This window comes from Tasmannia lanceolata, unplaced genomic scaffold, assembly GCF_043159265.1.
Source record: "Tasmannia lanceolata isolate RefF3 unplaced genomic scaffold, GAP_Taslan_0.1 ptg000026l, whole genome shotgun sequence".
NCBI lineage: Eukaryota > Viridiplantae > Streptophyta > Magnoliopsida > Canellales > Winteraceae > Tasmannia > Tasmannia lanceolata.
Window position 1 is genome coordinate 7230276 of NW_027518703.1, and position 15761 is coordinate 7246036.

The window sequence follows — 15761 nt, forward strand, 5'->3', positions numbered from 1 at the left end:
TCTCTTGCATTTTTAATGTGGGGAAAGACATCTCTCTCTCTCTCTCTCTCTCTCTCTCTCTCTCATATATGGGAAAGAGATCTGATTCCTAACCAACAGAGCAGTGTACTTTTGTCAGTTGTATATAATCCTCACATGTATGTTAGAGATGTGCTTATCAACCATGACTCTGGGTGGATAAATGCTTAATTCTTTCATCAAGGTCCTCTTTGGATGCCAAAATTCTTCCTTATTTGAAAATAAGATCAATCTGTTCTGATCTTTCAGTATTTGCAAATGGCAATTCAAAGACTTCTTTGGAAGCCATTATCTGCATCATTTTTATAATTATTATAACCTTAATTTGAGTGAAATCACATTTAACTCGGAACCATTTGCTTATATGATTTATATGTATCCAAAGAGCCCCTGAAATTCAGAAGTCAGTCATGAGTTGTTTCTTTTTCTTATTATTTTGTTAAGGGATTCATGGGATAGTTTTCATGAGGAGTTAGATGGCAATTTTATCCCTCAAGATTGAGTTATAGAGTGGATTTTTTCCTGTATGGGGCAAAACTAGGGAGTCATCAAATACATAAGTTTACTAGACCTTAATCTTCACACTGGCTTAAATGGCTAATATGCATTTACAGTTAGAAGGCTAACAGAGGTATAACTTTTGGAACTTTCAAACAGAACGAGTGGGAAAATCCATGCAGGAAGTTGAAAAAAATCAATTGCCAATGAAGAAAACTGTTCTCCCACGTACCGTTTTAGAAGCGGTAATTCGCAGGGGATGGTGTTTAAGAGAAGTTGATGAGATTAATGGTCTGATGATTCAGATCATGGTTACTGCAGCAGGGAGTGAGATGGGTTATTTGGGTTTGATAAAATCAGAGCTTCTCAACATGGATTTAAGAGATATAGGTGGAAAATCAATATTCTGTAGAGCTTTGTTTCTGTTTTGGTGTTTATGGGTTTATTTGCCATGTAAACCAATATACACACCAAAGCAGCATCAAGGCTTCTTCTGAAAGATCACATCGTTTACATCTTTAGTTTAATTCCTTTCTTAACTATTGATCTTAATTAATCTTTTACGTTTACACTCTGCCTTAGAGAGCCTACCCGCAATATCATTGCACTCATAGGATATGTGTAAAACAATTGTCCCTATCTCTACATATATGCGCACTATTTCATGTATATATAATTTGCCAATCCACTAGGCCATGGCTGTCTTTTCTTGCATTTCCTGAAAAATGCAGCCTCTTTATAAGCACGCAAAACCTCCGCTTTGTTTGAGTCAGTCCTCCCGAGGGGTCCAAGAACGCTGAAGAATAACCACACTAAGGCCCTGTTTGTTTTAGATTATGACAACCGATTGTGGAGTCCCCAACTGATTATTGGACTCAAATTCGCACTAATTTTCAGTCCAATAATCGGTTCTGGACTCCACAATCGGTTGTCACAATCTAAAACAAACCGGCGCTAATATCTCTTAGGCCCTGTTCGTTCTACATTGTGACAGCCGATTGTTAGCCCCAAACCGATTGTTGGACTCAAAATTATGTTTAATTTTGAGTCCAATGATCGGTTTGGGGCTCACAATCGGTGGCCACAATCTGAAAGGAACAGGGCCTTAGAGTGCCGCCAATACCAGTTGGTCTTGGGTTGTCTTTTGAGCAGCCATCAAAGTTTAGTGTGGTGCATCTTCTAAAACAGGAACCCATGATGGAAATAAAGATAGGGTAATAGTGGCCGAACGATTTGATGATTTTTGCACTTGTGTAGATACACGCACCCTTCATTTTATTTTTTTGTTTTATCGCACGTGTCACTATAGGGGATCCCATGAGCAATGCTCCTACTAGATAAGACTTTTACACACTTTTATCCTAAAAAATTCTGATGTTTCTTTCTTTCTAGATGGTCCAGATCATGCAGAAGGAATGACAATCCATAGACTCTAGCCAAAAATTACCGAGTCCTTCAAAGAACCATCCTCGCAGACATAAGTGGAATCTGTTATCTAATCTAATTCTCCTTTTTTTTAGTGTATTCTGCTTGTTGATATTCTCAAGAATGGCTATGCAACCACAAGCCCAAAATCTGCCCATAAAGTAGTGGCTCCTTCATTTGTCCACACACTTGGGAGAAAGATTTCACAGAGAAAATTCCTAACCAATCCATGCCTATGCAATTCTGTCTTTGTTCACTTGACATACAAAGGATTACTTGGGCTACTGAAATCATACATATGAAACTATTCAAGTACCAAATATAATGCTCAGATCTCTCGTAAAAAAAAAAAAACAATGAAGGAGACAAAAATGTTATTTCCCTACTCTCTCTCGTAAGTCATAACTCTCCCTTAAATTGGAACATTGATGAATTCTTGCCCTGCTTTCATAACAATACCATGAAGTCTATTCCTTCTCATTGCTTTTATAAGGATGTCGAGAGGTTGACCTTCATATTTAAGAAAGCGCACCAAGATTGCCTTGCTTTCTCATGGAACAGAGGATTAGAGGTGATGTGAATTGCTACTTGATTATCACAGTGAATTTCATGGGAGCTTTCACCGTGATCCCATCCTAATGAGTGAAGTTCTGAGCCAAATTAACATTCAGCTTTCGTATTTGATCTTTCTTTTACATATCATTTTTTGTTTCCATGTAATAAGGTTCCAATTTTTTTTGAAAAAGAAAACTTTGTGGATTAAGATCAACCATACAATAGGATGCAAGGGACTAGTTGTCCCCCATCACTACATGAAAAGAACAAGAAAAACCAAATCATGGGAAAAGGAAAAGAAAAAGAAAAAGAACAGGACAATCCACATCGGGGAGGAACTTCATTTCCACCCTAGAGGCTCCCTCCCTCGCTAGCCTATCCGTCTCACTGTTCGCTGATCTTCTAACATGACAGAAAGAAATGGAAGATCCCTCTACTCTGTCCATGATTTCATCAAGCGTTTGTGCAAACCACCGAGGATGAGGAAGAGACGTAACCTTATCTATAACATTTTGATCAATCAACTTTATGCCTCGATGAACAACTCTTACTTCCACCTCATTAGAGTCAGCAATCCCAATGGCACTTGAGAACGCCCATAGTGCACAAACCGAACTTTTTGAATTAAAAAAATAAGAGAATAGCATTATATGATAGAGAAGTGAAGATGTAACGGAAATGATGAAGGCTTACTTCCTGAATGGGAAGAAGAAAAATCAGATTGTGGTGAAACCTTGCTCTCATACCACTACGGTCATGTCAAGGAATTGACCAGATGATCTTCCTTCTTGCTCTAGTGTGTTCATTTTGATGTTTTTGCAGTTTAGGTAAAGTATACAATTTTTATTGGGAAATGTTTTCAGCACTAGTGTATTTTGATGATCACACTCCCCACTTTATTAAAAGTACAGTATTGCCCGCTCAATAGGATGATCCAAACCGTTCATTAGATGGGCCACAGCCTAAATAGGTTGTGCCCCAAAAATCATTTCCACATGTTGATCCTAACCCTCGGATCTATAGAGGGTTAGGATCAACCCTCTGACATTCAGATCGGAGGGTTAGGATTAACCCATGGAAATGATTTTTGGGGCACAACCTATTTAGGCTGTGGCCCATCTAATGGACGGTTTGGATCATCCTATGGTACGGGCCATACCGTACTTTTAATAAAGTGAGGAGTGCGATCATCAAAATACACTAGTGCTGATAACACTTCCCTTTTTATTTATGATTTTTTTTTGTTATGCATGGGCATGATTCGCAAATCATAATAGAACTTTTTTTTATGAAAATTAAATTTTGGTTGAGATGTTTGATCAGAAGGCAAATCATAATAGAACTTTTTTTTATGAAAATTAAATTTTGGTTGAGATGTTTGATCAGAAGGTTGGAAGTAGAGTGGTGGACTTTGAAGAAGAGTACAAAGAGTTTCAGCAATAACTACAAAAGCATGGGATTTGAAGATAGTCCTCTAGTAGGAATATGTAAATCTAAAATGAGTCACAAAGAGGGTGGAACATACAACCTTGACAATGGTAAGAGACATAAGTATCCTCCATACTTTGCTTACTCCAATTCCTATGGTTTTTAGTAGGGCTGCACATGGTTCGGTTTAAGGGAATTTCTTGAACCGATCCCATCGGTTTGGATTTTTTCCAAACCGTAACAGAACCGATTGGCAGTTGAACCAAACCAAACCGAACCGGTTTTGACCGGTTCAGTTTGGTTCGGTTCACGGTTTATCTGCATTTTACCTATAAGTAATGGGTAGTCATAAATAGAAAAAGACATAATGGATTACTAGCGGACGAACCGTTTGATTTTGGGGATAATGGACAACTTTGGACCATTTGATTTTGGGGATAATGGACGAACCGTTTGAAGTTTGAAGTTGAACGGCAAAAAATACTAAAAAGAGATATCTGAACCTGTTCGGTTCGATTTTCATATCAATTGCGGTTCGGTTCGGTTTTGTGGATTAATATTTTCTGAACCATGAACCGAACCGATTGGATCGGTTTTGTGAAAATCGTAACCGTGACCGAACCGGTAGATATAAAAACCAAACCGAACCGAATGGCCCGGTTCAGTTTATCGGTTTTGTTGTGCAGCCCTAGTTTTTAGATTAGTAGTATTATGGAAATCGATGAAAAATGGTTACGTGCGTTATTGATTTCTTGTGCTCTCTCCTGTCGTGCCCTCTCCACCTTCCTCCTCAGTTCATTTGTCACAATTGAACCCATGAACTTCCCATAGAATAATTTTTCATGGTTGGCAAACATGCCCTTTTCAGTCGACAAAATTTTTTAGCCAAGTTGATCATTCCTTGTTCAATGCTAAGAAGGGTTGTCTAGAATTCGACTTTGTCTTTCAGATGTGCAATTTAGTCATTCCGTGTACTTGGCGTTTGAAAATTATTTTAGAGTTGATGTAACATTTCTACCAACTTTGTATTGTAGCCTCCTCCTCTCTGAATCTCTGTAACACTTCTATATAGGCTACTGATATTGGCACTACCATGTCTTGATAATGGGACGAACTCACAATGCCTTCTATTATTTAACCAACTGTCAAAAGCTAACATAATTCCTAAAAAGCTCTTAGCAGCCAATTAAAAAAGGAACGACAAAGTGAGTTTGGCCCATTATCAAAACATGGTAGTGCCAATATCAGACGCTCGAAATACAATTTTCTCAAAGGTGGTTTAACTGGTTTCCTAAAACTAGAGCAGCATCAGCATAAGAGGTGATATTCTGATTCCGCCCCGATCAGAATGAAATTTTTATTTGATTTTTCTCAAATATTTTTTTTTCCCATTAACCTTATATGGAAATCGGAATAGGATGGCTATTCCTATTCCGGTTTCGAGCAATCAAAACACGGTATAAGAGTATAATTCATATCAATCAATGTTGCATGATATAGCTCGCAAAAGTGAAAATACAAAACATTAGTTCATCGAAGAGAAATTAAATAACAAACAAACAGAAAAAAAACGTCCCCACAATATAATTCATTTATTTGTGATAAACAAAAAATTAGAGTCTAAGGGCAGCAACAGCAGAGGATGTCCAAACAGCACTCGCATGTCTCGAAACAGCAACAGCAGCAACATGCGGCGAACAGGCTGCAAATTTATTTCATTTCATCAAACATCCATATTCATTAATAATAGCAACAACATGATTAAAGGTAGTGAAACAACCAATTAGTAGGGCTGCAACTCAGGTCGGGCGGGTCGGGTTTTGGAGAACCCAACCCTACCCTAGAAATATCTCGGGTCGGGTCGGGTTTTTTCACGTTGACGCAATTTTTTAAGGAAAATTCTTGTTTGGCAAGGCAACTCAACTCATAGAAGCAGAAATTACACTCACATTACACTTGAATCAAACAATGTTGTAATTACAATCAATGTTGAATCAATCACTTGAATCAACTCAACTCATAGAAGCATAAATTACACTCACACACAATAACGGTGGGTGAGTGGGTTTTCACTTTGAACTTTTTAACTAACAATAGAAAAAAATGTACATACTATAACTTATGTAACTCGGGTCGGGCCCCTTCAAACCCGGCTCGACCCGAGATTCATGCGGGCTTTTGAAAGCTCAACCCGGCTTGACCCGAAACCCATGAAACCTGAACCCAACCCAGGCTATTTTCGGGTCGGGTCGATGCGGGTCGGGTAAAACCCGGCTCGACTTGCAGCCCTACCAATTAGGCTAAAAGCTTTACATCTATACTTCAACACTCATCCTCTCATGAGTGACACCTCTTTTGGGTTGGCCGTACACATGGATTTTTAATATCAAGGAGTTGTTGGGTTTTAAACCCAAAACTTAACCTAGGCAATTGCTATAATACCATGTGAAACAACTAACTCCAAAAGGTTAAACTATTAGAGTTGTGTTATTTAATCATTTATACTTCAACACTTGTGAAACAACCAATAACTCAAAAAGCTTAAGCTACTCGAGTTGGTGTTATTTAATCATTTATACTTCAACAAATACCCACCAAATGTAATTAAATAATAATAATAAAAATAATCATAAGAGTGGAAAGAAAGAAAAAGGAAATGATGGTGTTTATCCTGCTTGTTCTGGTAGGGTTTCTCCCTGTGAATCAATCCAGTGTTGGGGGTTCCACACGAAAGCAAAGGATCCCGCAATGGAAAAGTGAATGGATATGGAAGGGCCTATGATTAACGACTAGGGCACCCTCCACGGTATTAATGGTGAGTTCCTCTTTGGTCATAACAAGTGGTATCAACAAGTGGTATCAGAGCTGAGGCAGTGAGGCAGGGTAACCCAGTGTACCCTCGGAGAAACTCTCTCGCTAAAACCCCACTTTACCCTTGAGGATAGAGAAAATCTCTCAGGGAAGGGAAGATTTCGGGTAACGTCTCATATCGGAAAAGTGAATGGATGTGGAAGTACCTATAAGGACTTGGTCACCCTTCCCTTAAGGCTAGCTTTTAATGGTGAGTTCTACATGGATCCTAACAGTTTACATGAAAGGGACCATTTTTGGGAATGGAGTCAACCGGAAGAAAAACAAAGCAAACGGGAAACTGGAAAATCTTTTTCCTGCTATTTTCAATACTCATCGGTCAAGTTTGGAAACCTTGGGGATTTTTCATGGAATATTAGATTACGAAGTGGAGAGAGAGATGAGGAATTATCTTTTTCTTATATTCCATGGAATAATTTTTCATGGCAGCCAAACATGACCTTCATGACTACGATCAACAGAGAGAGCACACATGGAAGGTGATACCACTCTGATCATCTACAATATACCAAAGTACAGTGTATAATTAAGTTAAAAATTGAGGTGATCTTTTCCTGAGTATACCACTCGAGATAAAATTTCCCAAAAAGTTAAAAAAAAAAAAAAAACAGGATACTTTTCTTTGGGTTTTTCACCAAAAATTGAACAGGACAAAAAAAAATTCATGTAAAGATGGCATAATTAAAAAAAAGAGATAGAGAATGACCATGCATAGAGGCATCCTTTCTCTTCTCGGCGTTTTTGGACGTGATCCATGTAAGATATCTCTTGGTATGAAGGAGCATCCATTTTCCTATCTCTCTTTTTTTCCTTCTCGGATCAAATGATCAGAAACAAGGAAACTTTAGGAACAGCTAAAGTATTAAGCAAAGAGGACAAAGACATTGGACCTGAAGGGCCTTCTTATAAGAACAATTTTTGGAATCCAAGGCTCCGGATAAGAATTCCTTCACCAGCTTTTCGACAGCTGGATGAAAGAGAGAGATAGGTACAACTCGGGTGGGGCTTGACTTGGGTGGGGCTCGGGTTGGGTAGGCATTTCCTCGCGTTGGGTTGGGAAAAGCCAACCATAGTTAATTTCAAGTAGTTGGGTTAGGCCGTCAGGGTTGAGGCCTTGGGCAACCTCACCTCTTCCAATCAGAACCCGACCTCAGTCCTCTAATTTTATCATGGTTTCTTAGGGTTATGTTTTGTTTTTTTATATGTTTTTTTGTTTGGACCTAGGTTAACCCCAACCCAACCCTCCTCGATTTTGAAAAAAAGGGTTTGACAAGTTGGGTTATGGTTGAGAGATTTAGAAGCGGGTTGGTTTAGGGTTGACTATCTTTGACCCAAGGCTGAGGTTAGGTTTGGTTAGGTTAGGGTTGAGAGAATGGTATCTCGGATTGGGCTAGGGTTGGCCACACAACCCAGTCGAACCTGACCCGAGTCGCACCTCTGGAGAGAGAGAGAGAGAGAGAGAGAGAGAGATTTATTACAACTTTCTTCTTGGCTACACTAATTATGGGTTCCACCACACCCAAAAGTGACGTGATAGAGAAAATAGAGACCAATATGCATAGTAGCCCAATGGTAATACATATCCAGACGTTTTTGCAACTCAATACATGATGGCATCAAAGATTTTATCTTTTCTCTATGTCTTGTACTGACCCTAGTTTACCTTATTGTTACGTGCCCACTTGGAAGAAATAAGTTTGTTTAGATTTTGTTACTTTTGGGATTTCCTTTCTAGTTGTTTGGATAAGTAGGAGTGTTATTGATAAGGGTTAGTTAGATTAGAGATTTTCTATAAATTTCATGTATGCAGACTTTTTGATGAATGAAGAAAATTGTTTCAAAACAGTGTTTTGCACACAAAGGAGGACGAGCCTTCCCTAGAAGTGGGTCAAAGAGGCCATTATTCCCTCCGAGAAGATCAAATCCGTTGCGATCCGATCTAGGTTTGTAACAAGTAGTACCAGAGCCGTCAATCCTGCGCCATGGGTTGTGAGATTTGGGATTCTTTGCGTGACGATTTTTGTAAGATTTTTTCAAAATTTATCGAAGAACAACAACAATTTTCAGAAGGCCGGATTAAAATAAGCACGCTGATCAAGGAAATGCGAGAAGAAAGAAAGCTACATCTGAAAAGTGTGCAAATTGATGCCGACGAAGATGATTTCGTGGAACGCCATGCCATGGCTCATCTTGATTTTGTCGGCCCTTTCAATCATTCCATCGCTTCAATGTGCCGCAATAAAAAATCATATTTCTTTTCCAATTTGATCACAAGATATTTTAAAGGTGGAGTTCAACGGTTCACGATCGTTGTTTTTGAAGGTGGAAGTCCAACGTCAGATCTGTTGCTCAACAAAATCATGGCCAATACGATTTGGGGTCCCGGTGGAATAATTTCCCCCCCCCCAATAATCCAACCTTGGGGACAAGGTTGATTTCATGGGGGGAGGAATGTTACGTGCCCATTTGGAAGAAATAAGTTTGTTTAGATTTTGTTGCTTTTGGGATTTCCTTTCTAGTTGTTTTGGATAAGTAGGAGTGTTATTGACATGGTTTTAAATTTCGACCAAAATTTCAAGCTTTCGGACCGAAATTTCGGATTTCAGTGGAGACCGACACCGAAATCACACTTACCCGAAACAGTATTTTATTTCGGCCGAAATTTAGTTTTTTTCAGAAATTTCACCCAAAAAACCTTTTTTTGAATTATTTTAATATTTTACCGAAATTTCGACCAAAATTGGCCGAAATTTATATAAAATAAAATACTGTTTTCTTTGTTTCACAGTATTTCGGCCGAAATTTCGATTTCCGGGTGGTCTGAAACCGGTATCGGAACCAAAATTTCAAACTATGGTTATTGATAAGGGTTAATTAGATTAGAGATTTTCTATAAATTTCATGTATGCGGACTTTTTGATGAATGAAGAAAATTGTTTCAAAACAGTGTCTTGTGCACAAAGGAGGACGACCCTTCCCTCGAAGTGGGTCAAGAGGCCGATCTTCCCTCCGAGAAGATCAAATTTGTTGTGATCCGATCTAGGTTCGTAACACTTATTCTCTATTTTCCCCTCATGCAATAAAGTTTGCAAAAGGGAAAGTCAAGCCAAGCAAGCCGGATCGCGTCATGTCATTGCCTATGATAAAAGGTGCATTCCGCTCGCCATCTCCGATTGAATAGATAGCTCATGCAACGCTCACTACAATCTCAGCATTGAAAAGAGGCAGCTCTTGAATGCAATAGGATGGTCCTCTTGCATCAACACCCCACCAATGGAAAAATCTGAGGCAGCAGTGTGTACATCAAAGGGGCTTGATCGCAGACATTTCTGGAAAACCTCTAAAAGAGGAAGAAATAGTCAATTTGGGAAGGGGGACCTTTCTTTTTGCTTCGCGTCAGATGAGATGATGAGTAGATCAGAGGTGGGCGGATATCTAATATTAAAGGATTGTCTCTATATACCTTCAATAAGGAGGAATGTGTTCCATGGAAGCGAAGTGGTGGCCTCCCAGGTAGGAGGAGGTGCCTTTGAATTTTATCAAGGTTTGCGGAAGAAAGGTTTGGTTTTCTTATCTCAAATAAAGACATGGGATTTATAAAGAAAGGAACTTCTCATGAGCTAGACTCTCCCCTTCATCCATAAGGCTCAGGAGAATAATATAAAGTGACCATATGAAGCAAATGTGCCATCCCCTACTACGAGATGCAAAGGTGATTTATAGACTTCGCAACAAAGATACGAATGATTAGGTGACATTTTAAACATTTTTTTCATGGGAATACAATTCGAGATTCAAAATTTCAAGGGGCGGAACGAGTTGCCTTCTGTTTTTGACATGCAAGGGATTAACCTTACCCTCTCTCTCTCTCTCTCCATTTTTGATCTTCAGCTCCACTTCCCAACCGAATCACTCTAGTCTTTCCAAGTTAGTGGAAGCCAATATCTGTGTTAAAGGCTTTTGAGGGTTCAAATGTTAGGTTACTTTCTCTGGGACTTTCCACTCTTGAATGGCGCGAACCTTCTCTTGGTCCTGACCAATCTTCCCTCTACCTTAATTGCTGCCTCTAAGCCTACCTCCTTGACTACATCCTGATAACCCGCTTGCCTGCCATGACAAAAGAAGCAGTGCAGGAAGTGTCTCTTCTTACTCAAAGAGGCTTACAATTCTAAGGATGCTTACAAATGAGGACTCTAACCCCTTTTTGCAGACTCCATGGAACCAACAAATGGATAAGGTCATGCCATGTGTCACTCATCCAACGGTTAGGAACCATCTATTCCTAAGTCGAGGGGTGAGGATGAGATAGAGTTGACTCCCGCGGCCTCTCAGTAGAAGGCCGAATAGAGCGCGGAGCCAACATGAAGTCGTTAAGCGTCACAAGTCTAAGGGCGCTTGAAAGGAATGGACAGGCACAGGCTTAATAGTTAACGCAGACCCGGGCTCAATGAACGCATGAGCCACTCGTGCTGAAGGGATTTTGACCGTGTTGTGTGCTCTAGAGCCTATTTCTGTTCAGATTTGGAGTTTAGTGATAGCAGCCAACGTTGATTCTTTTTGTTGTTGTTTTCCATGACAGAGTCGACTCATGGATAATATTTTAGTGGGCCTATGTCATCCGGAAACAATTTGTCCCTCATGATCTCATTCTATATGTCTAGAAGAAGACCAACACAAGCCTCGATGATTTAAGAATATTAAGAAAGTCTAAGATAGTATAAAACTTAGAAGACCTAGAAATATGTAGTCATGTAAATATTTATAAGATTTTTAAATTATTATCGTCCTCTTTCTACAAATAAAAGTATAGTTTTCAAGCAAATCTAGAAGATTATAGGATAGGTCTGATGGTTAGATGATTGCCAAGTGACACGATCAAGACCATTGGTATAAGAGGAAGCTTGTAAATAAAGATGAGCTCACTATTATTAATTCACCTTTGAACAAATCAACTTGTAAGCATTCTTATTTGTAGCAAGTCTAAAAGATTCTAGGGTAGGCTTACCGGTTAGATGATTGCAAAGTGACGTGATCAAGAGCATTGGCAATTTGGCATACGAGGAAGCTTGTAAATAAAGATGAGCTCCCCATTTTTATTTGACCTTTGAACTTCAACTTGTAAGCATTCTTACTTGAGAAGTAATTTAAGTTCCTCTTGCACACTTGTACTCGCTTTCTTCTTATCAGTCTTATTCTCTTTCTTGCCTTAGGCCAAGACTATGTCTCACTTAGATTAGGCTAACTTGGGACTAATAGAGAAAAATATGGAATGTGGTCAGTTTAATGATGAAACTTCTGATCCACCCCACTTTTGATCTAAACTTTCCCAACATGTATGAAGACCATTTTACCCTTCCGCACATCCTCGGTGTAATTAGGGCTGCAACTTGGGTCGGTCGGGTTGAGGTTTTGCTCAAATATGAATTTGGAATCAACCCGAACCCGACCCAATTTTAAGGTAAAAGCTCAACCCGAATTCCCAAAAATTGACCTGAGTTGCACTCCTAGGTGTAATGCGAGTAGAATATGGCCAATCTAAAATGATCACACCAAAGAGGGGTCCATATCAATTGAGGGCCAGCCCAATGCAGATGATACAGCTAGGAAGAATGATAAGCAAATGCATCAAATTCAAAGAAGATGTCCCACAACCCCTTCATTCTTAATACCAAAAAGAGGAAAAATAAAGAAATGATGGTTGTGGCGAGGTTCATATATCATTCAATTGATTCTCTTGGGGCAGCAACATAAGATGATGCTCATGCAGAAGTCGCATGTCGGACCACAGCAGCAGATGCAATATATAGGCTGTTCCTTTACCCACATTCATTAGTAATATAATTAAAGATATAATAAAATAGGGGAAATGATATCCCCCCTAAATGGATAAAATCCCCCCTCCCCAACGGTTTCGTTAGAATGGTTCATTGCTTGAGGATAAATTCACCCTATTAACGTTTTTTCTCTGCCTTTAAAACTTAGCAAATAACGGTTTACGTGAGAATGGTTCATTGCTTGAGGATAAATTCATCCCCTTTAACATATTTTCTCTGCCTATAAAACTTAGGAAATAACGGCTTCCATGAGAATGGTTCATTGCTAGAGGATAAATTCACTCCCCTTTAACGTTTTTTTTTTCTCTGCCTATAAAACTTATCGAATAACGTTGGTGTTTGTGTTTTTTTGGGGGGGGGGTGGTATCATTTCCCTAAAAATAGCCAATCAAAAATATAAATAAAAACAAAGAAATGCTGAAGTGAAGAGTGTCCCCATTGGATCCACATAATCAAAGTGATTTATAATTGTATGTGAACATGTAAAAATAAATTAATAATGAATGCATTTTTATTGCATGGGTCGGATGGGGGCGTCCTAGGGTATACTTGTTGCGTATACTTTTGCAGGGCGCTTTTCACTTTAGTCCACATAAAAATAACAATAGTGAAAAAAAGAAAATAGTGATGATTATTGTCTTTGGGCAGTGATAAATCGACTCCCAAGTATCTTAAATCGACTTCCCATGTGTCTATCTCTCTCTAACCCGGAGAGAGATAGACACATGGGAAGTCGATTTAAGATATATAGGAGTCGATTTATCACTCCCCTTGTCTTTTAGTACTTATTAAAGAGCTGTCAAGATATTATTACATTTGCCAAACAGCTCTCACCAGCAATGTAAAGAAGAAAAGACAGCTTGGTTTGTGCAAATATCAAAATATGGTTGTGCTGATAACATTTCGCAAAAGAAAATGATATGGTAATTGAGCGTAATACCAATGGGAGAAACCAACAATGAGAATGTGGAAACCAAATGAAATCCCAAACACAGGCTGCCGGGATTTTATGCAACCAAACACAGCCTAAGAAAGACGAAGGAGCCAGCACTTGGTCAAGAGAGTTCTGGGTCTGATCATTCGACCCTCCATAGGCCCCACTATTATATAACTAATTTTTTATGCATGTGGGTCTCAACAGGTTTTGACTTTACTGTATCTCTGTATCCGTGAGTCCAATGAGCTTTTAGACATTGGCCCTTGGACCTCCATCTTAGCCGTACTACTGGATCACCAATCAGTGTACATGTAGGGTTCATTGTTGTTTTTTCCTAACGTATAAGTTACTCAATAATAACCTACATTTGGCCGCCACCAACCATATTATTCATCTTCTTTTATAGATAACAAGCATCCAAACAGGAGAGATACTTTTCCAAACAGGTGATTCCACTAGCTATAGCATGGGCCCTTAACAAGAAAGCTGGGCCATGGAGATTGGCCAACAAAATCGACGAGATTCGGGATTTGGTGGCCATGTTACGCCTGTCAATAGCTCACAAGTGGCGGTCTGCCAACGAAAGAGCGGACATCCTTGCAAAGGAGGGCGTTGACCACGACTCACTCAGTTGAGACCACCCTTGTATATAGGGTTTTTTCCTTTATCTTCCTTGCATGTAATGACATACTCATTTCCAGGACTCCTTGTCCCCTTGTATTGACTATGCGTTCATGCAATAAAATCGTTATTTCTCAAAAACCAAAAAAAATACTTGTCCAAGAAAAGTTATTTTCATATTTATTGAACCTAACAGTTACAACAGGTTTCTATGAAAGTAATCGAGGAGAAAGCTTTCCCAAGAAGATCTATGCTATCGAGACATAGTCATTGCTTTTTCTTCGTTGTGCATCAATTCTTTTTCAATAAAACAGAAATATTAGAGGAAGATGAGAGTCAACAACATGATATACATCTTACATATGTGCGTAAAATTTAGCTATTTATCGAATAATGGTCGGGATTTATATAGATCATATATAACATCCAGAATCTATGTTGCAGGTTACAATAAAGCTTCAAAAGAGAAACGAAGACCACATACAATACACATGATGTGTTCCGCTCTGGTTAGCAACATCTGCATTCTCTTGAAAAACATGACATCCCTTGTCTCCTTTTTTAGTTCTGCTTCTTCCCACCAGCTAGAATTCGTGAAATCTGCAGGCCACGACTGAATGCCTGATTGTACAGTAATCTGGTCTGGAACTCTGAAGCAAATGGGAACCACGAAAGAAAGGCTACTGGGACGAAAATCACGAGTGCCATCATGTATTCATATCCCCTTGCAAGAGCTTTGACAGAACCCCACAATCCTAGAGCCTTCATCACTGGCTTGCATGCCTGTGCTATCTGCTCACCAACATAATATGGATTTTCAAAATTTCTAGAAGAAATCGTTTGAATTGATAGAACCATGCATTGCACAATATCTTCCTACAATAAGCAATAAATAGACTAACTCTTAGATATGGTACGATAATATCCATGAGCTTCACCTAGAGTCCACTCGGGCGAGTTTATGATTAACTTGGGGAGTTTTTAAATAATGCTTACAGCAAATGAATGTATGATCCTATTAATAATACCAATGTTGTTTCAACAATACACAGATAAGAGGTCAGAAAACCCAAATAAATCAACTACCCTCCTGTTCTGATAATGACGTGCAATCTTTTTATAAGAGCCTCGCAAAGAAGAAATTACCTGCAATAGTGCCCATCCTGTTGGCATGAAGGCCAGAAGGCTCACGAAGATGTCACCGACTGTAAGATTAAGGAATGTGAAGAGGATGCCGATAGTTCCCAAAGACCCAAGAAAGAGGAATAGCTTGAGAAGTCTGAACATCAGCTGAAAATCTGCACTGAACTTCTTCCCACCCATAGACACCACCTGCAGTAAAACGTCTCAAATCATATTTAGAACACTAGTAAAACTAATCATGTGAAACCAATATTATTCCAGAATTTTTAACATGGAATTCTAGTATTGAACTTTAAGGTTTGCAGTTGAACAGAGAACAAACCTTTAAGATAAGCATGACAGCAACAATGACGAGCCATGACAGACCGTAAACCTGTTTATGGAATCAAAGTAATAGCTTGAGAAGTCCGTTAAGAGAAAGAACAATCACC

General features: G+C 39.0%; 1 protein-coding gene and 1 long non-coding RNA gene across 2 annotated transcripts in view; both read right to left on the bottom strand.

Annotated features, from left to right (window-relative positions):
* Positions 1-5384: 5384 nt before the first annotated feature.
* On the bottom strand, positions 5385-8071 carry LOC143858784 (uncharacterized). Its single transcript, XR_013239040.1, has 2 exons — positions 7502-8071; positions 5385-5626 (listed from the first exon to the last, which is right to left on the bottom strand). It is a non-coding gene; the product is annotated as an uncharacterized LOC143858784 (long non-coding RNA).
* Positions 8072-14748: 6677 nt separating this feature from the next.
* Positions 14749-15761, bottom strand: part of LOC143858386 (callose synthase 5-like) — a 36667-nt gene continuing 35654 nt past the window's right edge. Inside the window, exons 40-42 of the mRNA XM_077369024.1 lie at positions 15653-15703; positions 15334-15519; positions 14749-14979 (exon numbers count right to left, since the gene is read on the bottom strand). Of these exons, the coding sequence (XP_077225139.1) occupies positions 14749-14979; positions 15334-15519; positions 15653-15703 (468 nt within the window). The remainder of the gene's footprint in view (positions 14980-15333; positions 15520-15652; positions 15704-15761) is intronic.